This window comes from Atractosteus spatula, chromosome 5, assembly GCF_055471065.1.
Source record: "Atractosteus spatula isolate fAtrSpa1 chromosome 5, fAtrSpa1.hap1, whole genome shotgun sequence".
NCBI lineage: Eukaryota > Metazoa > Chordata > Actinopteri > Semionotiformes > Lepisosteidae > Atractosteus > Atractosteus spatula.
The window spans coordinates 9,395,391-9,417,689 of record NC_142710.1 but is presented as its reverse complement, the minus strand read 5'-3'; the positions used below and the strand labels follow the sequence as shown (position 1 = coordinate 9,417,689).

At 42.1% G+C, this 22,299-nt stretch overlaps 3 protein-coding genes across 6 annotated transcripts in view; 2 read left to right on the top strand and 1 right to left on the bottom strand.

Moving 5' to 3' along the window:
* Nucleotides 1-22,299, bottom strand: part of LOC148834015 (butyrophilin subfamily 1 member A1-like) — a 318,969-nt gene that overhangs the window by 199,344 nt on the left and 97,326 nt on the right. The gene's annotated exons all lie outside the window — the stretch shown is intronic.
* The window catches only part of LOC148834017 (fructose-bisphosphate aldolase C-like), a 62,704-nt gene that overhangs the window by 29,655 nt on the left and 10,750 nt on the right, over nucleotides 1-22,299 (top strand). The window lies entirely within an intron of this gene.
* Nucleotides 9,248-20,372, top strand: LOC148834018 (E3 ubiquitin-protein ligase TRIM39-like). Its single transcript, XM_088916274.1, has 8 exons — nucleotides 9,248-9,838; nucleotides 12,544-12,639; nucleotides 12,791-13,024; nucleotides 13,151-13,310; nucleotides 13,894-13,953; nucleotides 14,395-14,427; nucleotides 14,901-14,927; nucleotides 19,279-20,372. The coding sequence occupies exons 1-8, from the start codon at nucleotides 9,248-9,250 to the stop codon at nucleotides 19,824-19,826; spliced, it is 1,749 nt and encodes a 582-aa protein (XP_088772400.1). The 3' UTR covers nucleotides 19,827-20,372.

Below are 22,299 nucleotides of genomic sequence, written 5' to 3'. Positions count from 1 at the left end.
AGGGGTGCTGTGAAAACCTTGTTGGGGAGTGCATTCTGAAGTCTGTACCGGCCTTTGAGAGAATTTCTCATTTTCATAACAAACTCTGAGGGCCTCAGTTTCCTCCTGTGCTGAAGGATTGAGTGCTTGACAATTCCAAACCAGGTCTCAACATGGCAGTACGTGGCTCTAAGTTGTGACGTGATCCTTCGCCTTTGATGTGCTTTCTTTGCAGTCTGAAGCACATCTTCCCACATCACCACACAGAGATAATAATGCCAACAGGAAATGAATTATGTCATCAGTGAAATAGGGGCTCACATCGTCACTTGTTTCACAGTCTTCCTCTCTCTGACCTGATGTGTATAAGTCCTTACATGCAGCTTTAAACAAAATGAGAGCAGCCAAGTATGGTTCTCACAGTTGTGTGCACTTCCTCGTCTGTAACTTTGACTTCAGCCTCTATTTCTGTAAGCTCTGGTATCTGTGTGTGAGAAATGTAAGCATTAAGGAGGCTGATCTGATAGTGGCTTTGACCTCACTGGTAAACCTCCTGGTTGAGAAGACAATACATGTGTTTGAAAACATTTGTGGCTACATTCAAAGATGTGCTGTTTTGCAGGATGACAACGGAAACTTTTGCAACAATCTTGCAATCCTGTGTCTGTTGGTTTATTCCCAGTTGCTTTAGAGATGGGCTTAACAACCTGTAGAGCAAAGGTGCAGAGCAGTGAACATCTGTAGCTCTGTGTTCTTTAGTTCTCCCTGGCAGACTTGCATAGCGCGATCTACGTATGAGCACTGTGAATCAGGGCCCAGCTGTGGTCACTCTTGGTGGTACATTTAGAGTTGTAATAACCATGTTTCGTGAGACAATTTTTTAAACAAGACATGGTGTGATCATTTGTCAAAATTTCAGACACCAGTAATGGAGGCTTGTTCTTTCCGCCTCCTGTAGTACTGAATTTATATTTTCTGCCATTACATTTTTGTGACTACCCCTCCTGTTGCATCCAAGTAAAGGCTCAGTTTTTCCTTCCTCCTTAGATGGGCACCTAGAATTCCCATACCCTGTTCTGGGTAAAGATGGGCAGCAAAGGGGTCAACCTGTAATCCCTGTATACATCCAGGCCTCTGGACATGGTCTGTGTCTCTTTCATTATCTTCTGGGTCAACCTTAATTCTACTGTCATATCACAGTGAAGGCATGTTCACTGAACCCCGATGACATCATTTCAGGACATCCTGTGTTAGTGAGATGGATAAACTGAAGCTACAGTTTCAGCTGCCAGAGTTCTACTGTGTGAAACAGTCAGTGTGAGACTCTTGGGCGTAGTTGTGAAAAAGCTATTAACTCATTAAGGTCACCCCCCATCCCAGTGTATTGCCTATCAAATGATGCCATATTCTAAGAATCTTTAAAAACTAAAGAAAAGTTTCACAAGTCAAAACAAGACCATGAAAGGTCAAGAGGCCTGCCTACTGTGTAAAACACTCAGTTGAGGCCTCTGGGTGTGGTTGTGCAGAAGCTTTTGACTCGTGAAGAGCCCCTCCTATCCCAGTGTATTTCCTGTCTAATGGTGCCACATTAAAAAAAAATCATACAGAAAGAAAAGTTTCACAAATCAAAGCAAAGCTATGAAAGGTCAGTCTTCTGCGTACAACATTTGTTTTGAACATCATGAACGCTGTTTTTAATAAGCTGTTGAGAACAGAAGAGGATGTTTCCTGCTGTCAGCAGTAATGTGTACATAGTTACCTGAATGAATAAAGCACATAAAGAAAAAGTTTCAGAAATGAAACAAAGTTTAATTCCCATCCTTACAGGCTGGATAATTGGAGACTAGATTAAGTTTCTCTTTGTGCTATTTAGGTGCATGAACACATACTGAGCAGTATTTCTCACATTGTGAACGTATGCACACAGCGGTCCCACAGTATTCCAGTTGGCGTGCAATTGCACAACAATCAAAAAGCTAAGGTTTATAAAAAGATGATTAGCTGACTGCTAACTGATGTGAAAGTTGTGTCTGGTTTGAAGGCTTTATGTGTTTCCCTTGCAAAGGTATTGACAACAGAATACTCCCGTGTGGGAAGAAAAGGTGTCAAAATGACTACAGTAAGTGAAGGTGTGAAAACACTCACAAATCATTTCATGCACGATGTAGTAGTTTTCTATCACTAGGAGGTTTCGTGAAACAGCTCTTGACATGAATATGGAACTTTGAGCTAGCTGTACCGCAGTCAGGGGTTCCTCCATGGAAATTAGAAGGAGAATGTTGTAGCCAATCACCTGCTTAGCTTTGGGGGCATTTTTCCGTAGGCCAGAGAGTTATAGCGAGTTGTCTCTTGTGAAACTGCCTGCTTCGTTTTAACGAACAGTTTGTTACAAGGGTGGGGGTGGTTGTTAATTGGACTAAGCGGGCTTGTCTGGGTTGTGGGTGTTTTTCCTTTGCGGGACTGTGTGGGACTGGCGTGGTGTGTTAGGGCACTGATGTGTAACCAGTCAGCACTCCGTCAGCAAGGGAGCTCTGCGAGTTTGAAGCCTGCTGCTGGACTCCTGGAGAGAAGGAGGGTGGAACTGTGGTCTGCTAATAATAAAATAAGAATATTTTAGATGCTTGTTGGTTGTCAGGCAGTGTTACATTGTTTTATTGATTTTGGGAGGAGAGGTTATGTTGGAGAGCTGGGATTTTTTTTCTTCTAGGTTTGTTTATTTCAATGTAGCCAGTTATTTGCGAAGAAGATTTTTTTGGCATTGCCATCGTTGTTGTTTTTCGGGAAAGGGATTTGTGAAAATGTGTGATCGAGAATAGCTTCTCTTTAAAACAACTAAATCTTCCCAGAGTTCGAGGGAGATAAAAACACATTTTGAATTGGGTTTCATGATACCACTAATCTTTCTTTGTGTGGTTAATGCCACTTCTGGCTGAACTGTCATGGCACTAAGGAGTCTGTTGGTCAGCAGAACTGTGTTTTACACTCCTCACTGTCGGTATTCACACGTTTGCTCATTCACACCTGAAGAAGCTTCCTCAGCCTCTTTTTCTTCTGAATAAAACTTCATCTTCCTGCAGCCTACACATGCTGACGCAACTCCCCGCTCAAACTTTTCTCACTTATGTTCATTCATGTACAGATGCAGCCATTCAAAATGCGCGGGCGATACCGCATTATTTTCCGGTGCGCTTTACGCGGTCTACCACGAGTTACCGTAAATACCGCTAGTTACCGTAAATTCTCCTATAATACCGCAAGTAAAATAATAGTAACCGGAATTTCCGCAAGGTGGAGCTAATAAAGCTCAACCTCTCATGTTTGAGCTGTGGCCATCAGTCTTTAACGAAGACATTACTAATAGTATTAATAATAAATGACCTTGGACAAGCTGTAAACTCAAAGTATTGCCCTGGTCAACATTCTTTTTTTCATTGACCGTCTTTGTAAAAGTAACACCACAGCATTTCGCAATCACGCATTTGTTTCCAATCATGCAAAGTACAGTAATTTTTGAGAATCGATTCACCATGCCTTTCACATGCTCATAAAAGAGATTGATTTAGGAACATAAACATATTACCGTATGCAATAAAACCTCACTCGCACCAAACAAATTTATATTTCTAAATATCACAACATGATCGAATTTAAGTCATTTTAATAACAATGAATAGTCACCTAGGCATTACAATATAAACATGTATATTGATTTAAATCACGTTTAAATCGCCTTTATTTAAAACCCATAAATAAAGCTGATACTGTTTAGACTTTTAATTATTTTAAACTGTATTACAGCAGCACAATGCACAATGCAACGTAAATCGCTATCTTTGTCTTCTGCGTAATAATGTTCACCTCTCTGTCCAGCAAATTAACAATAGTAATAATAATGAACTTGATTGTATATAGCGCCTTTAAAGCTGGCTCCTCAAAGCGTTTTACAGGTTAAAAACAATAACAACAATACTGTTAGGCTGGGCAAACGATTTTTTAAAATAGAAATACAAAATGAGATATAATGATGTGTTCCGGCTTAGACATTAACGGAGAGCATAAAACGTGGGCGGCCAGTGGGAGTGCTGGCTGTGACGAATTAAACCGGTTTAATTTTCAAAGTAGAAGAGGGCGAGATTTCCAGCAAAAGAGACCTCCCCCCTCCAAAACCAAGGAAGTACAGTACTTACTAGTTAAGAAAGGCTAGGCTCCTCAATGAAATCGCTTTAACATGGTAATGCGTTGGTGTAACAGTCCGGGCGTGGCAAGCTTCTAATGTCAACCCGACTACGGCGAAAGGAACCCTTCTTTCATTGGAAGACAATGAACATATTCTAGCCCTAAATGAATTAATAGCAAACATGGTTTACATAAAAGACATTTTTCCAAGAAAGTTTAGCCTTTGTCACTAATGAAACCACTAAATAAAGACATAAATATAGAAATCTTAAGATTTTTAAAATACATGACTTTGCTAAAATTTATTTAAAAATAAAAACGATTACAAACGCCAGGGGAGAGAGAGAACAGGGGAGGGGTGTTGGTTTTGCATAAGGGGCAGGGCTATGGAAATGTGGTCTGTTTGGGAATGTGGAGTTACATGTTCTGGCTGTTTGTGAATTATCGTTGTTGAGTATAGAGTGTTGAGGCAAAATGCAATTTAGCGCTTTCTGGCAAGAGGAGACCCCCAAATTAATAATGTAACATGCTATTGTTTGTGCATGAACATAGTTACTGTATACTGTTATTTCTTTAGATACACGATTCCATGTTATTTTTTCATCCCTGGCGGGACTGGGAGTCCATAAGAATCGAGTAATAGGTTTCATTGCGCTTTGACAGATTGTCTTTAAATCAATTGTTGATTTAAAGGTTGACAGTAAATATTTATATTGTAATGCATACTGTACAGCCTCTTTTTCTCTATAAAAATCTAAAAGATATTAGATATTAAGAGAGAGCGTCTGCATTTATAACTTAGTTTTTAAAATAAGTCAAGCAATATGAAGCATCTCCTTTTACTTTTAAGTCCCTTAATTATCATTAAGCACAGCCTTCTCACCACTTAGATTACTTTTTGATACCATCCATACACAAGGTAGAAACTTCTTGTATTTTCCGATGACATACAAGTGGAAAGATTACAGATTTTAATCGTCTTTTTTCTGAACCTGGGAAAATCTGATCATGTTTCTCTATAACAATAATAAAAAACGTTATTTTACATATCACCTTTAAAAGTGGCATCTCAAAACAATACAGTAGATGTAAACCACAGATTACAAAGTAAATACCCAGACAAACGCAAACGCGTTTAATAAAATTTTTTAATAAAATGCTTTTATTCATTCTGCAGAGAGAGAGCGTAAAACCTGGGTGTAACAGCCGTTCCTTTTTCTGATCACTCGCTCTCTGAATAAACGTCTCACCTGTCCTGTTCTTTTTTTTCCTAATTTGCTGATTATGCCTTCTGCGATCCACTCCTGCCCTCACACCTAAAGAAGACTATTTTAAATTTCTTTGCATGGTCCATTGTGCAATTAACCCTTGTATGTGCTGTCCTTAAGGTGATATCACATAAAGGTGATATGTAAAATAATGTTTTTTTATTATTGTTATAGAGAAACATGATCAGATTTTCCCCGGTTCAGAAAAAAGATCTAAAGTATACTAGTTTGCCACTAGTATACTTTTAGTATACTTTTAATACAGTCTTTGCTGTGCTCTAGAGGATCCTTGTGATATTTCGAGCTCTGGTTGAATGATAAGTGTCGCAGTTTAAATAATTTTCGTAGTTAGAAATTATGAAACGCTCTGTTAAAAGCAAGGGAGTTTTTATGTCCGTTGCAGTAAAAGAAAATGCCTGACAAAGTAGGGCTTGGACAGATTCCAAGTGCATTTTTGCAATTTACGTTGCATTGTGCATTGTGCTGCTGTAATACAGTTTAAAATAATTAAAAGTCTAAGCAGTATCAGCTTTATTTATGGGTTGCAATTTAAAAAAAGTCAAAAACCGCACTCAAAATGCAATTTAGAGCTTTCTGGCAAGAGGAGACACCAAATTAATAATGTAACATGCCACTGTTTGTGCATGAACAAGGTTATACTGCTATTTCCTTAGATATGCAATGCCTGTCTGTCCAGGCTGTTCTCTCTCTCTCTCTCAATTCAATTCAAAGTGCTTTATTAGCATTACAGGTGGGAACAATCAGTGTTGGGTATTTACTTTGCTTTGAGATGCCACTTTTAAAGGTGATATATAAAATCAAGGCTTTAACTTGCTTTAACTCCGCAAGTCTGAGTTCTTGTGTCTGTCCTATCCGAACCCAGAAGTATTACAATATGTATCTTTATAGCAGGTGGTGTACAGCTTTTTAGTATAGATTACACTTTTCTAAAATGTATTTAAAAAATAAAAACGATTACAATCTAATCTTTCCACATTTGATCCCAAGATCCCAAGAAAAATAAATCTAAATGGGGAGAAAGCTATGCTGAAAGTTTATTAAGATACTTAGAAGACAAAGATATCAATTTATGTTGCATTTGTCTGATTGTGAATCAAAAAACACATATATTTAAACACGCGTTTGCAATTTCAATCAAAACGTGATTTAAATCAATATAAATGTTTATATTGTAATGCATGGGTGACTATTCATTGTTATTAAAATGACTTAAATTCGATCATGTTGTGATATTTAGAAATATAAATTTGTTTGGTGCGAGTGAAGTTTTATTTAATCTCTGACCCAGGGAAAAGTTTTATTTTTTCAAAGAAATGTTTGTTAAAAGAAGTCACAGCTTCAGCTGGATTTGAACACCCAACAGGTGATATAGGAGTCAGGAACCTAACCCACAGCACCACCAGCAAGGCGCGGTCACATGCAGACTGCTGAAAAAGCCCTACAGAAACAGTATCGACAGACATCGTACAGCGTGTACTATTCTTGTGTTGCGGTACATGAATATAATTATATCGTTATTAATTTCTTTAGATACGCGATTCCAGATTATATTCCCTTTTAATCAAATTCTAAAAGTATGCTTGTTGACTCCGGTATCACGTTAGTTAAAGACTTCGATGCTTAAAATGTTTAGGGAGAAATGGAATACTGGTGGGTATGTTTTCTTTAAAGTACCGAGACCAGCCATATACTGTATGTTTAAGTTCCAAAATTAATATCGTTTATGGCCTTCACACGCGTTGCAGTATGCTCCTATTCTTTTTATGCTCAGGTACTAAGATTTCCCTTCAGTGGTAAAATTCCATATAAATATTCAATACTTAAACGGGCACAGTTAAGACATTAAATATACATATACATACTGTATACAGTACAGTTTGCATACGGTAATATGTTTATGTTCCTAAATCAATCTCTTTTATGAGCATGTGAAAGGCATGGTGAATCACTGTACTTTGCATGATTGGAAACAAATGCGTGATTGCGAAATGCTGTGGTGTTACTTTTACAAAGACGGTCAATGAAAAAAAGAATGTGGACCAGGGCAATACTTTGAGTTTACAGCTTGTCCAAGGTCATTTATTATTAATACTATTAGTAATATCTTCGTTAAAGACTTTGATGGCCACAGCTCAAACATGAGAGGTTGAGCTTTATTAGCTCCACCTTGCGGAAATTCCGGATACTATTATTTTATTTGCGGTACTATAGGAGAATTTACGGTAACTCGCGGTAGACTGCGGTATCGCCCGCGCATTTTGAATGGCTGCATCTGTACAATTCCATATTAATATTCCATATGAAGTGGATTTAAGCATGCACAGTAGAGATACAGATTCAATGAAGCAATCATTTCACTAACATCTAATGCACCACTTATTCATCATCTTCAACCAGCGAACTGCATAACGCAATGCACCGCATGACCTTTACTGTATTAGGAAGATATACTGCATCTGAGCACCTGCATCTGGAGTTAGGGGTCTTTTGTTTGAGAACGATTTGAAAGTCTTATTTTTGGTGGTGGCTTGTCTTGGACAAAGGACAAAGTGAGTAATCCTGCAGTTTGGTGTTTGTATTAAGGATCCCATTTGCTTGTGGTTTTCTTCCTAAAAGTGGGAGCTTGCTTGTGTCTTTGGATACCTTTGTTTTAAAAGACTTGAGGACAAAATCCTGGCTTTTCTCAAAAATCCAAATTTTCTCAGGACAAAATCCTGGCTTTTCTTACTGTATCCAGACTGATTAACTTCTCAGAGGTGTTGACAAGAAAGTGGGTTTCCATCACAGCACAGGAGTACTACTTTACACAAACAGTGGTGGGAGTGTGAAACAGGTTTCACAACCTCTTAGAGTAACATGAGATGAGATGGTCGGACTAATGAGTTTCTAGTAATTATCAGACACGCGGGGTGTTGTCAGTCCCTGTGGAAGGAAGGAGAGCTGCTGCACACAGAGATCAGGGGCTCGCTGTTGCGCTTGGTGGATGGAGATCACAATCACACCCACATGACACTGCCCTGTCCACCTGCTCCTCTAGCGTCTCTCGGGGGAGAGATGGGCTCGTGATGCTCTGCAGCGCTCTGCAGGTCTGTGCGGCTCACAGGGGGGTCACTGCGCAGGTGAAGCACGAAGCCCTGGACGTACCCTGCTGGCCCACACGCTGCAGGACAGAGCCAGGCAGCAGGCTGGGCTCACTGGCCTGGAGAGAGAGACACAGCTTGAGGACAAAATCCTGGCTTTTCTCAAAAATCCTGCGAGCAGGCTGGACTGCTCGCAGTAAGAGCTCACACCCGGACAGTGAAATCCTCTGCACCATGTGGAGCTGTGACACCCCTCTGTCAAAACACAGCTGGAGGAGATCCTGGAGCCAAATAACTCCCAACGATTAAACAGCTGGATGGGCCAGCTGGCCTCCTCTTGTCTGTCACCATCATGCTCTGATCTTCTCATGCTGTGTGAACGAGTTAGTATTTTATTGTTTTGATTATTGGGAACACAAACAACTGGATTGACTCCACATGAGCAGCTACTAACATCCAAGTTTATTAAAAATACTTTAATTAAATTTAAATTTAAAATTAAAACCTTTAATTTTAATTAAACACCTCCCCTACAACACCAGACCTTCTTTTAAACAACAACCACCAAAGCCGTTTCATAACTGCAGCATTAAACCACATCCGCTAATAACCCTGCAGATCCAGGAAATGTCACTCAGAGATCAGTTTCTTTTCATTAGAAACAGCCTCACTGCAGCTCTGTCTCTACTGCTCCTCTCTGTGCAGCTTTTACTTGTTAGAAAAATGGCAGAAGGCACTTTTCCATTTTCTCAGGACCAGTTCTGCTGCTCAGTGTGTCTGGATTTGCTGAAGGATCCAGTGACTCTGCTCTGTGGACACAGTTACTGTAAGGGCTGTATTAAGAACTGCTGGGATCAGAACTATCAGACTGGGATCTACAGCTGCCCCCAGTGCAGACAGACCTTCACCCCAAGACCTGATCTTCACAGAAACACCATCCTGGCTGAAGTGGTGGAGAAACTGAAGGAGACAGGGCTCAGTGGCCCTCCTCCTGCTCACACTCCTGCTGGCCCTGGAGATGTGCTGTGTGATGTCTGCACTGGGAGACAGAGGGGAGCTGTGAAATCCTGTCTGGTGTGTCTGGCCTCTTACTGTCAGACTCACCTCCAGCCTCACTATGAATCTCCTGCTTTCAAGAGACACAAGCTGGTTGAGGCCACAGGACAACTGCAGGAGAAGATCTGCTCCACTCATGACAAACTGCTGGAGTTCTATTGCCGTAATGATGAGAAGTGTGTTTGCTATCTTTGTGTAATGGATGAACACAGAGGCCATGATACTGTCTCAGCTGCAGCAGGAAGGACAGAGAAACAGGTGAGGACTTTGAGTCTGTTCATAAAGTGTCTAGTACAACATGTAAAAAGGATATGTAGTATATTTGGGGCTCCAAGTGATCTCTGGACTGTATTTGCTGTATCTGTAATGCTGGATCTCCACTGCTGAGTCCTGCTCATGTACTCAGCTGTGATCCACACTGGTTGTGTCTCTGAAGTGTCTCCTGTTCATTATCTCGTCCTCCTCACCTTCACTGTTTCCCTCTTTACTGTCCACTTGTAGCATCAATGAACCTGTACAACTACACAGCACACTCAACACCTCTAGAACAGACTGCACCCTCATTAATGCACAACACACTCAACACCTCTAGAACAGACTGCACCCTCATTAATGCACAGCACACTCAACACCTCTAGAACAGACTGCACCTTCATTAATGCACAGCACACTCAACACCTCTAGAATAGAATGCATCCTCATTAATACACAGCACACTCAACACCTCTAGAACAGACTGCATCCTCATTAAAGAAGTCCTACTTTAATTTCACCACAACTGTATGATCAATAATAATAAACATTATTTTTATATGACACCTTTACAAGAGGTGGTAAAAAAATCAAAGGGTAGAAACAGACCCAGTTAAATTTAAGCTCTTGAATGAATGAATAGAATATTGTGAGTCTGGATTTGAAAGAGCTCAGGGAAGGTGACTCTATGATACCCATAGGGATAGAATTCCAGAGCTTTGGGCTGCAGCAGGAGAAGCCCTGTCACCCAGAGTGCTGGTTTGGAGGACAGACAGGAGACCAGAATTAGAAGAGTGAAGGTTGTGAGGTGGGGAGTAGGATGATAGTAACTCTGACAGGTACTGAGGTGTCAAGCCATGCAGAGACTTTTAGGGGAGCATGAGGACATTGAAGTCGACATGAAACCTGATAGGAAGCCAGTGCAAGGACTCCAGGAAAGGAGTAATGTGATCAGTTGCACTAGACCTGGTCAGAATCCTGGCTGTCAAATTCTGGACATACTGAATTTTGTTCAGTGTTGGTTTAGATACCCCAGTGAGTGGAGTGTTACTGTAGTCAATAAGAGGAAAAAGATGAAAGAGTTGACCAGTTTTCAGCAACAGTTAGCTCTAACATAGGACGCAGCCTGGCAGTATTTCTGAGGTGGAAGAATGATGTTTTGATAATTTGTTGAATATGTCATCCTGGATCAGATATCACCCCCAAGTTCTTCAATTTTGACTGTGACTCCAGTACAGTGTCATCCACAGATAAGGATACTGCATTGGTGTGCCAAGAAGCATGACTTCTGTCTTGTCGCAGTTTAAATGAAGGAAATTGTGAGTCATCCATGTGTTTATGTCAGAGAAGCAATTAGAGCAGAGACATGTCAGTGTCAGTTTAGTATGGATATACTGTACTGCAGATTTGAGTATCATCAGAACTCATACATGCTGAAGGGTAGGGGACCAGTGTCAACCCCTGAGGAAGACCAGACTTAATGAGTCCAATTTCAGAGCTACAATCGCCAAGAGAGACAAAGTGAAAGTGATCAGTGAGGTAAGACTGGAACCATTGAAGAGCAGTGTCAGAAACTCCAAACACAGTGTCAAGACAAGAAAGTGAGAGGTCATGGCTGGCAGTGTTGAAAGCAGCACTGAGTTCAGTAAGAATGAGGACAGAAAGAGAACCAGAATCAGAAGTCATTAGAAGATCGTTAGTGACTTTGACCAGGGCGGTTTTTGTGCTGTGAAGTTGTCTGAAACCAGATTGGAGTTCAAAGAGGATTATTTAACTGAAATCTAGCAGCACATTCTAAAATTTTTGCAAGAAAAGGTAATGAAAGGGTATGAATGTTGGATATAGGTCGAAATTTGTTTGGGTTATCGAGACCCTTGATTCTTTTTTTTTCACGCAGGGGTAACAGCAGCAGTTGTGAAGCCACTGGTACCACATCAGTGCTCAAGGATTCATTTATTATATTGAGGACTATGGGGCAGAAAACAGAGAAACAGGATTGAAATAAAGTGCTGGGAAGGGGATCTAATAGGCAGGTGGTGGATCTCAGACACAAAAAACAGTTAACTGTGGTATAATATCTTCACATGCGCTATTAAATACAAGACTCACGCTGGGCTCTGCTGGAGTCAATCTGACACAGAACATGTTTCCTTTTGTCCTCTGAAATGATCTGAATTTTCCCAGAAGCAGACAGGATGTGAGATGTGGTTGGACACATGGTCTGCCTGGTCCAGAACCTCCTCCAGTGGTCAAGCACATTCAGCCACAGGGTCTCAACTGACTGCAGGGGAAACTAGTAGCAACAGGGCTCATCAGCACTGCTGAAATCCTCTGTTTGGAGATGCAGAGAGCAGTCAGGACACTATATTGAGATTAATGAAATCTGAAATCTCTAGATTATGTTTTATATATAATTAGAAACATGATTATTTCATTTTTACATTTCACTTCACATACAGATATGCAGACCCAGGTGTGAGGTGTAAAACTCAAGTAGGAGGTGGAGACTCATGCTCTGCTGCGCTGCACATGCTGCCGGTGTAGATTAGACAAGAAACAGGAGCGTGTCAGACAGGACCAGGAAACACATCTCGTGTGGATAAGACATCAGAGATACAGAGTGTGACTTTTCCAGGGTGACTCTGAGGGGTGTCTCTGTGATGTGATTCTCTTACAGCAGAAATGTCCTGAATGTCTCTGTTCATCCACAGAAGCAGGTGGGGGCGACACAGACACAAACCCAGAAGATACTCCAGGAGAGAGAGAAGGAGCTGCAGGAGCTGAGACAGGCCGTGGAGTCACTCAGAGTGGGTATTGAACAGAGGAGTGGACACACAGACACACATTTCCACAGCTGGACCTGGACATTGGACAGTACCCTTTGGAAAAAAAGCATACAGCATAATGTAGTTTGAGTGTTTTCCTGTGTAATAATCCACTGTGTGTCTCCTCCCTCAGAGCTCTGCACGCACAGCAGTACAGGACACTGACAGGATCTTTACTGAGCTGATCCGCTCCATTGAGAGAACACACTCTGAGGTCACACAGCTGATCAGAGCTCAAGAGAGGGCTGCAGTGAGTCAGGCTGAAGGACTTCTAGAGCGACTGGAGAAGGAGATCACTGAGCTGAAGAGGAGAGATGCTGAGCTGGACCAGCTCTCACACACAGAGGATCACATCCATTTCCTCCAGGTAACATCACTGCTCTGTGACTCTGCAGTACAGAAGGGTGTCTCTCACACAGAGCTGCTCCTGGCTTCTCCCCAGGAATGTGTGCTGTGTTTGACTGGAAACTCCTCTTTCTCTTCCCTGCTGCAGGATTTCCAGTCTGTCTGTGTCCCTCCTGGAGCTGGAGACTCACCCAGCATCCCTGTCAGTCCACACTTCTCTCCTGAGGCAGTGAGGAGAGCTGTCTCTGGACTGAAAGAGCGACTGGAGGATCTCTGCAAGAAGGAATCAATAAAGGTTTCCACGACAGGTTAGTGGAGAAACACACTGATGTCTTTCTGGTTAACTTATAAATGTCACGTTTTTCTCTTATATAGAGTTTATTTAACTAAAGTTCAGGAGGGATGACAACAACCACGCTCAATCATTCCCAGCCGTCAGTGATAAGCGATCACTCCCTTCATCCTTCCTACACCGAATGTTGTAAATACCAAATGCAATATCTCCCTCGTGTCTTTTGCATCCAACCTCCACCCCAACTCCAGCTCTGCAGCTGCCCCTTGGTCCCCCTTGCGGGGGGTCCTGGCCTCCTCGTTCTATGGCCAGGAGGTCGGCACTCAGCCAAGAGGGTTAAGCCAAATATTCACTCCAATAGTTCGCCACGCTTTGATTTCGGGGCATTGTCATTCCTCGTGAAATTGTTAATGGATTTTCTGTTAATTTGATTAACAGTGTCTGTATCTCTGTGTTCCAGTGTGTGTCTACAGTACCAATACAGTAGGACAGTCCTGTTACAATAGGAGCTACGGCCCAAGTGAAGAAGAACAGCTCTGTTATTCCTGTTACTCTGTTACTGCAGCCCTGATGAGACATTTCTCTGTGTGTCTCCCCAGTGACTGAAGTCTACAGTCTGCTGACTCCAGAGCCCGGGTCCAGAGCAGAGCTTTTACACTGTGAGTCTGTTTTCACAACAACTCCCCCCTGAAATATACATGGAGCTCAAACACACAGCAGGAACAGTAATACATAAACTGATACACACTCTGACACACACTGATTCACACAGTGAAGCATACTGGTCACTGTGGGTACAGGTCACTCAGAGAGTGATACTGGTCACTGTGGGTACAGGACAAAGATGACTGAGCAATGCTCAGTTCTCAGTATCACAGCTCTGTGTGTCTTATTGCCTTGTGCTGCTCAGTCTTATTGAGTGAGACTCCAGTCTTCCAGCCACTGCTGCTCACACTCACTGACGCTCTGATCCACACTGCAGTGGAGTCTGGGGATCCTGAAATGAACTGACTGCAGACTGTAGAATAAATTCTGCTATAATGACAGGTAAGAAGCAAGGATGGTCTTTAATACAATAAAGATCTACTTCTCCTCTGCAGATCCTGTGAAGCGAGTTCCTCTACCTAAATCACGTATGTACACAGTGGGAAACTCTGCTGACTGACTGTACTGACATCTTATTACCAGTTTGTGACTGTGATTAACAGTGTCTGTATCTCTGAGTTCCAGTGTGTGTCTGTGATTAACAGTGTCTGTATCTGTGTTCCAGTGTGAAAGTGTGATTAACAGTGTCTGTATCTCTGTGTTCCAGTCTGTGTCTGTGATCAACAGTGTTTGTATCTCTCTGTTCCAGTGTGTGTCTGTGATTAACAGTGTCTTTATCTCTGTGTTCCAGTGGGTGACTGTGATTAACAGTGTCTGTATCTCTGTGTTCCAGTGCGAAAGTGTGATGAACAGTGTCTATATCTCTGTGTTCTAGTGTGTGTCTGTGATTAACAGTGTTTGTATCTCTGTGTTCCAGTGTGTGTCTGTGATTAACAGTGTCTGTGTCTTTGTGCTCCAGTGTGTGACTGTGATTAACAGTGTCTGTATCTCTGTGTTTCAGAATGGCAGTGGCTGTGCAGTGCTGCAGGTAGGTCTGTCTCTTCTTGATGACAGAGATGCTGTTTTAAGCCCTAGTGTCTGGGGTTATTGAGGTCTTGAGTCCAGAAAGTCTATTTAGAGTGAGATGGTTATTCATGGTGTGTAAACAGAAGGAGATGTATTTCAATCTCATGTTTCTGTAACAACCTACGTGAAATCTCAGTGAGCTATGAAGATCATTCAAAGTTCCATGGTGGGAATTTCCTGTAGGCCTCTCTCTTGTCTGAGAAATGGCTTCTTCTCTTCACATATCAACCGGTCTGATGGGTCAGCAGGAAGAAACAGTCAGGACTTAATCTGTCTGGAAAATCAGAGCAAAGGATACCTCTCAGCAAAATCATGTGTCCTTTTATAGTAGGAGAGAGGGTATCTTCTTAATTTGTTGTGAGAGTGAACGACTTACAGTGATTTACAGCTTGGATTCATTGTGGTAGAATATTCTGGTGTTTCTGCTCCACTGTCTCGTTATTGAAGGTGACTGGTACTGATTTAGGTGAAGTTGGAAAACTTGGTGTAAAGGGTGTTTCTGTTTGTGATTACTGTATTAGAGAGAAATGGAGTAGCTGAGAGGAATTCTCTTGTTCTGGACTTCCTGAGTTTGATTGAAGGTGGAAGAGTTCATCTGAAGAGTGAAAGTCTGAACAGTGGACTGTGCAGGCTTCTACTGAAGGGGACCAGCAGGAAATCTGGGAGCCTGGAGGGGTTCCCTCTGCCAGAATTAATTACAGGACACTCGGATGTGCACATTTTAATGTGATGTGTTTACTGAGAGCTGTAATTTAAGGTTCATGGTTTGGTGCCACTACATCTGTCTGGTTACCTGTGTAGTGGTTTGATGGGTTTACTGAGACAATTATTAATTGTAACAGTAATCACGAGGTTGTTCGTTGGGGCTTTTAGAAAATCAATCGTCAGAACAACTAACAACGCACACACACGGGTTCAATACACGAGATACATTTATTAATATAAATTGTGCACCAAAGATATACTAGTCTGCCTGGATACGAGCGGCAGACCTTACTGTGAGGGTTATCAATATACAAGGTATATAATCTCGAAGAGATGCAAACACAAAGAGATACACAACAGAGAATATATGTCAATATATATCGTTCGGTTACCAAATCGCTAATCAGTGTTATTACCCACTGTTACTCTAAACTCGGAAGTAAATACATTACTCATGAATTAAATTGATAACAACTTGTGTTGAGGTACAATTAAATTCTCGAGACGCAATGTAGAACATGGGGTTTACTTATCCACTGTGTTTGGATTTGGAATTTCCCGGCACGAACACCAAACCAGCTGACAGGCTCTGTTGCAGCCTCTGTTCCAGCGGTTGTCCAATGGGCGCTGTGTCGGCGTCCTCTGGCTACCGGCCAACCAGTCGAGGTGCAGCTCGGAGTAGGACGGGCGGAGGAATCTGACTGCGGCGCGCAGGGCAGTCGTTGCTCCGAGGGGATCTACCAGCAGTCCGGCTGGCTAGTAGAAAGTCTCTATGCACAGTGTGTGACCGCGAGTCCTCACAAGTCACTCTTTTGCCTGGGAAGAAACTGGTTCGTTCCCGGTCCAGCACTGCTTCTGAATAAGCTATTCAGGTTGTCGACGAGGGTCCAACTGTAGGCTGCCGTTGATCAAGCGGAGCATTCACGTTGGTAGAATTCTGAGTACGTATGGGATCCTGGGCCTCGCGCTTAGAACAAAGTCCAAGTCCCAGTGCAGACAACAGCAGTTGTCACGTGATTGTCTCTGAGGATGCGCGAATGTGGCCAAGGAGAGCCCAGAACTGAGCTTGCGCTCCCTTTTTGATCAAGACCCAGATGTGTGCTGATTGGTTGAGAGTTTGGCGGGCATTGGAGACCCACGTGGTATTACCAGTCCCTGATTGGTTGGTCAAGGTGAGATATAAGTCACTTACTCCTGACACTTAGGAATGCAGTCCAGAAGTCCATCTGGCACTCCCTAGACAGATAGGCGCCAATAGATGACCATTGATCATGATAGCCAGGCTTAGCTAAGTGCATCCCCCTTTGGGAGCTATCCCTTATCAAAGGAAAACATCTTAAATCAGCCTACATGAATACTTTCTCTGTGGCTGCACCACAGAGATGAAGAGAGAGATGGGGCCTCCTTTAGGAGCATACCAACGCTTAATTCTGTCTTATTAACAAGCATTGCCGCTACACCTGTCTGGGGCAGATGCCTATAGCCTCTCAGTCAGGAGGTATTTATTTGGGAATGAGGGACTCTTCCCAGAACAGGGGGCATATCTGTGTGTCCTGACAGAGCTCTCAGGTCCAGTCAGTAAGAGACTAGTGGACTGTTTCAAGAGTCTGAGACTCTTGGCCATCAGGTGTCTTATTAGTACTGGTAAGATTGGGGTGTTGGGGGTATTTATCCCCCACACAGCCTGTTACACAGTTTGTCCATTGCTGGCTTGCTGTTTACTGGGACCAACAGTAAGAGTGACAGGAAGCCAACAGGAGGTATAAGTCATCATAAATGTATTCCATTCAGTGTTTAAAGAGTGAGCAAACACCCTGTACAGGACATGTTTTTGCGGTTTCACATCAAGAGTAACAGACATTTGGAAATCTGTGTCAATTCTCTTTGTCACAGAAATGGTAAAAATGACACACATTTAACCCTGGAACACTCACAGACAGCTTTCTGTACTTCATGTGTACAAGACAGGACATGTGCTCCTTTAGATTATTGTTTTTCCAGAAAGAGGAGTGTGACGATAGGGGGGAGCTGTTGTTAAAGTCAATGCTGCTTTACACAGGACAATATTATTGCAGATATAATACCAGATATTCAAACAGTAGGCAGCATTGTTCACAAATTAACTACTGCATTCAAACACAATACTATCTCATCTAACCACAATAAATACTTTCACTCTGTGACACAAAAAAGCTTCTGTAAATTTCAGTTACTCATGCCAGCACTGTGAATGGAAGGGGCAGTAGAGTATTGAGCTGAGAATTGCCCTCCTCTCAGGACAGGGGGTAATTAATTCTGATCTCTCTTTACTGACAGTGTTTCAGTGACATGAAGTCAGTCAGTGTCTCTGTGGCCTGTTTTCCTCAGAGCAGCTCAGACATGTCAGAGTCAGGTGCTTATGGTTAGATTAAGAGGGGTATTTACTGGGACTGTAGGGCTCCTTTTATTGGCCAGGGATAATAACCCAGTGGTGTGTTTCACTAAGAATGACACTAGAGTATCAATATTATTTCATTAGTCCCACCAGAGTGAGTGTGTATTGGGGTGTTTGCCTGTGATATTGGGGACCTCATTTCAGGACAGGAGTGATTTAGATGTTGTCTGTGTTTCCAGACTGATAGACTCTCCTGTGAATAAGTCAGTGTTTGACACTTTGTCCTGTTCTACACAGAATAAGTGTCAAGTATCAGTGGAAGATGTTGACACTTCAGAGCTGCAGTGTCCAGCAGAGGGCAACCTCTCTCATCACCAAAATACAGGCACTCTGAGTCCAGAAATGAATGTGGTGTTTTTATAAATTCATGTAGGTAGCTGTGTCAGCCTTTCTAGACTCCAGGAGTAAAGAAAAGAAATAAGACCTGAGAGGAATCTCTTTGATTTTCACTAATATTGACAGGCAGACAAAGGGAGAGTATTTATTCAGTATTAAGTATTAAGAATTAAGAGTTAATACTGCTTCTACTGTCTCCTATCAGAGATTATTATTCTTGTTATTTCTTGTTTAATTTGAATACTTTGGATATTTTTTCACATTTTCAAAGTAAGTGTGAAGTCCTTTATTTCAACAAGGTTTTGCTTTTTCCATTATGTTTTCTTCTGTAACAAACAAGCATTATGCAGTCTTTGAATTCAGCACTTTTTTTTTCTGCCTCATCAGGAAAATGGTCTTAGAGAAGATGAACGAGCTGCTGAACTGGGATTTGAAATAAACCGGTTTAACAGACAGGCTGTCCAGTTTCTTACAGTATACAGGTCATTGTGGTGGGTTTTGAAGTGTTTGAAAGCGAGTGGTCGGGCTGTAGTTTCTTCTGCAGTCTGTTCGGTCCTGTGTTTATTAATAATGTTGTTTAAAAAAAATAAAGCTTCATCGCTGTGAAAACAAATGTTTAATGTTTGTATTTAGAGGATATTGGGGATCACTTGCATGTGTAATACTTAGTGAAACAACGACAGAATATATCGTTTCTCTGGAAGGGAAGAGAAGTAATTAGTAACTTACTTGTTTTTCTCTCTTGGTGTGTTTGGGGACAAATACATTTCACAGTATAATGGAGTTGATTTGGAATGTAATTGGAGCCTGTTGTGATGTTTGCTGTTTAATTCCCCAGCTGCTGTGACTCTGGACCCGGATACAGCTCACTGTGAGCTCAGCCTGTCTGAGGATGGGAAGAGAGTGAGATGGGGACAGAGGAAGAGTCTCTCTGACAATCCTCACAGATTTGATCTCTATCCCTGTGTTGTGAGCAGGGAGGCCTTCACCTCAAGGAGACACTACTGGGAGGTGGAGGTGAATCGATACTGGAGAATAGGAGTGACCAGAGAGTCAGCAGAGAGGAAAGGATGGATCAGCTCCTCTCCCCAGCAGGGTTACTGGTGTCTGAACTCTGGCTCTGCTGGTTTCTCTGCTCTCACTGCCCCTGTGACCCGTCTCCCACTCAGTCTGTGGCCCAGGAAGCTGGGGGTGTGTGTGGATATTGAGGAAAGGAAGGTCTCCTTTTACACAGTGGAGTCCAGAGCTCATGTCTACACTTTCACTGACATGGTCTTCGCTCAGGGGGAGAAGATCTATCCTGTCTTCTGTACGGAGGATTCAGATAAAGCCCTTGAGCTGCTGCCTGCTGTCAGTGTGGAGATTAATCCCGTCACTGACTCATGAACACAGGCTGACTCTCTCCCAGCTCTCTGTCCTACTGCTCATACTGGGAGACGGGTTTACTGAAAGGTAGTAAGATGATGTAATAAATATAATAGTAATTTTAGATGATGACGATGTTGTTTAAACATGTTATATTACAGTAAAGATTTTAAACAGGGGAAAGCAACATGTACAAGAGAGGGTGAGATAGATAACTCGCTCCCAGCCTGCTGTACTCCTGACCTGTAAATATCTCTGGAAACCCTCCCGTGTTTTTTTCTAATTTTAAGAAAAACTTTTAAAAAAGAAATCCCGTGTGAGTCTCTCCTGTGCACCGGTGACTGTGAAGCTGCCAGAACGGGGACCCACTGACGTCACCACAGCCAGGAGGAATAGGGACTGTGACGCAGACAGGAAGGCTCAGGGTGTTTATGGGAGTTGTAGTTTGTAGGCAGCCCTGTGTCTGTGAGCAGTTACAGCCAGTCTAATACCCTGCCCCCCTTAGACAGGGTTACATCAGCTTATTCTGTATTGTGTATTTTATGTTTTTATTGGGTTTATTTTTCCTGTGGCGGTTTGTTTAGTGTGAGAAGTTAAAGTGAAAAATTTGATTTCTGTCTCAGAGGGAAGTGCGGTGTCCTTTTCTCTTTTTTTCTCGTCTTTTCTATATTTTCGTTTCCAATCAAGTGTGATAGTCGGCCAGTGAAAGCTCTGTTTTTCTTCATATGAAAGCCCAAAACCCTAAAATACCAACCCTCAAAATTTGTGGGATTCCATCCCTGCCCTTTAGCTATTTCTCTATACGGCTGCGTTAAGTTACCTCCCTTTACATTGGCATACAGTTTCAGTGTGAGAATGTGGTGAGCAGAGGACGTGACAACACTTTGGGTAACCAAATTGCACTTGATATTAACAAAAATATATATACAAGTGGAGATATATATATATAAATATACAGTGGTCTGAAAAAGTGTTTGCCCCCTTCCTGATTTCTTATTTGTTTGCATGTTTGTCACACTGAAATGTTTCAGATCATCAAACAAATTGAAATATTAGACAAAGATAACACAAGTAAACACAAAATGCAGTTTTTAAATGAAGGTTTTTATTATTAAGGGGAAAAAAATCCAAACCTACATGGCCCTGTGTGAAAAAGTGATTGCCCCCTAAACCTAATAACTGGTTGGGCCACCCTTAGCAGCAACAACTGCAATCAAGCGTTTGTGATAACTGGCAATGAGTCTTTTACAGCGCTGTGGAGGAATGTTGGCCCACTCATCTTTGCAGAATTGTTGTAATTCAGCCACATTGGAGGGTTTTTGAGCCTTAACCGCTTTTTTAAGGTCATGCCACAACATCTCAATCGGATTCAGGTCAGGACTTTGACTAGGCCACTCCAAAGTCTTCATTTTGTTTTTCTTAAGCTATTCAGAGGTGGACTTGCTGGTGTGTTTTGGATCATTGTCCTGCTGCAGAACCCAAGTGTGCTTCAGCTTGAGGTCATGAACAGATGGCCAGACATTCTCCATCAGGATTTTTTGGTAGACAGCAGAATTCATGGTTCCATTTACCACAGCAAGTCTTCCAGGTCCTGAAGCAGCAAAACAGCCCCAGACCATCACACTACCACCACCATATTTTACTGTTGGTATGATGTTCCTTTTCTGAAATGCTGTGTTACTTTTACGCCAGATGTAATGGGACACACACCTTCCAAAAAGTTCAACTTTTGTCTCGTCAGTCCACAGAGTATTTTCCCAAAAGTCTTGGGGATCATCAAGATGTTTTCTGGCAAAACTGAGACGAGTCTTTATGTTCTTTTTGATCAGCAGTGGTTTTCGTCTTGGAACTCTGCCATGCAGGCCTTTTTTGCCCAGTCTCTTTCTTATGGTGGAGTCATGAACACTGACCTTAACTGAGGCAAGTGAAGCCTGCAGTTCTTTGGATGTTGTTGTGGTGTTTTTTCTGACCTCTTGGATGAGTCGTCGCTGCGCTCTTGGGGGCAATTTTGGTCGGCCGGCCACTCCTGGGAAGGTTCACCACTGTTCCATGTTTTCGCCATTTGTGGATAATGGCTCTCACTGTGGTTCGCTGGAGTCCCAAAGCTTTAGAAATGGCTTTATAACTTTTTCCAGACTGATAAATCTCAATTACTCTGTTTCTCATTCGTTCCTGAATTTCTTTGGATCGCAGCATGATGTCTAGCTTTTGAGGATCTTTTGGTCTACTTCACTTTGTCAGGCAGGTCCTATTTAAGTAATTTCTTGATTGAAAACAGGTGTGGCAGTAATCAGGCCTGGGTGTGGCTAGAGAAATTGAATTCCGCTTTCCAAAGATGTGATAAACCACAGTTGATTTATGTTTTAACAGGGGGGGCAATCACTTTTTCACACAGGGCCATGTAGGTTTGGATTTTTTTCCCCTTAATATTAAAAACCTTCATTTAAAAACTGCAATTTGTGTTTACTTGTGTTATCTTTGTCTAATATTTCAA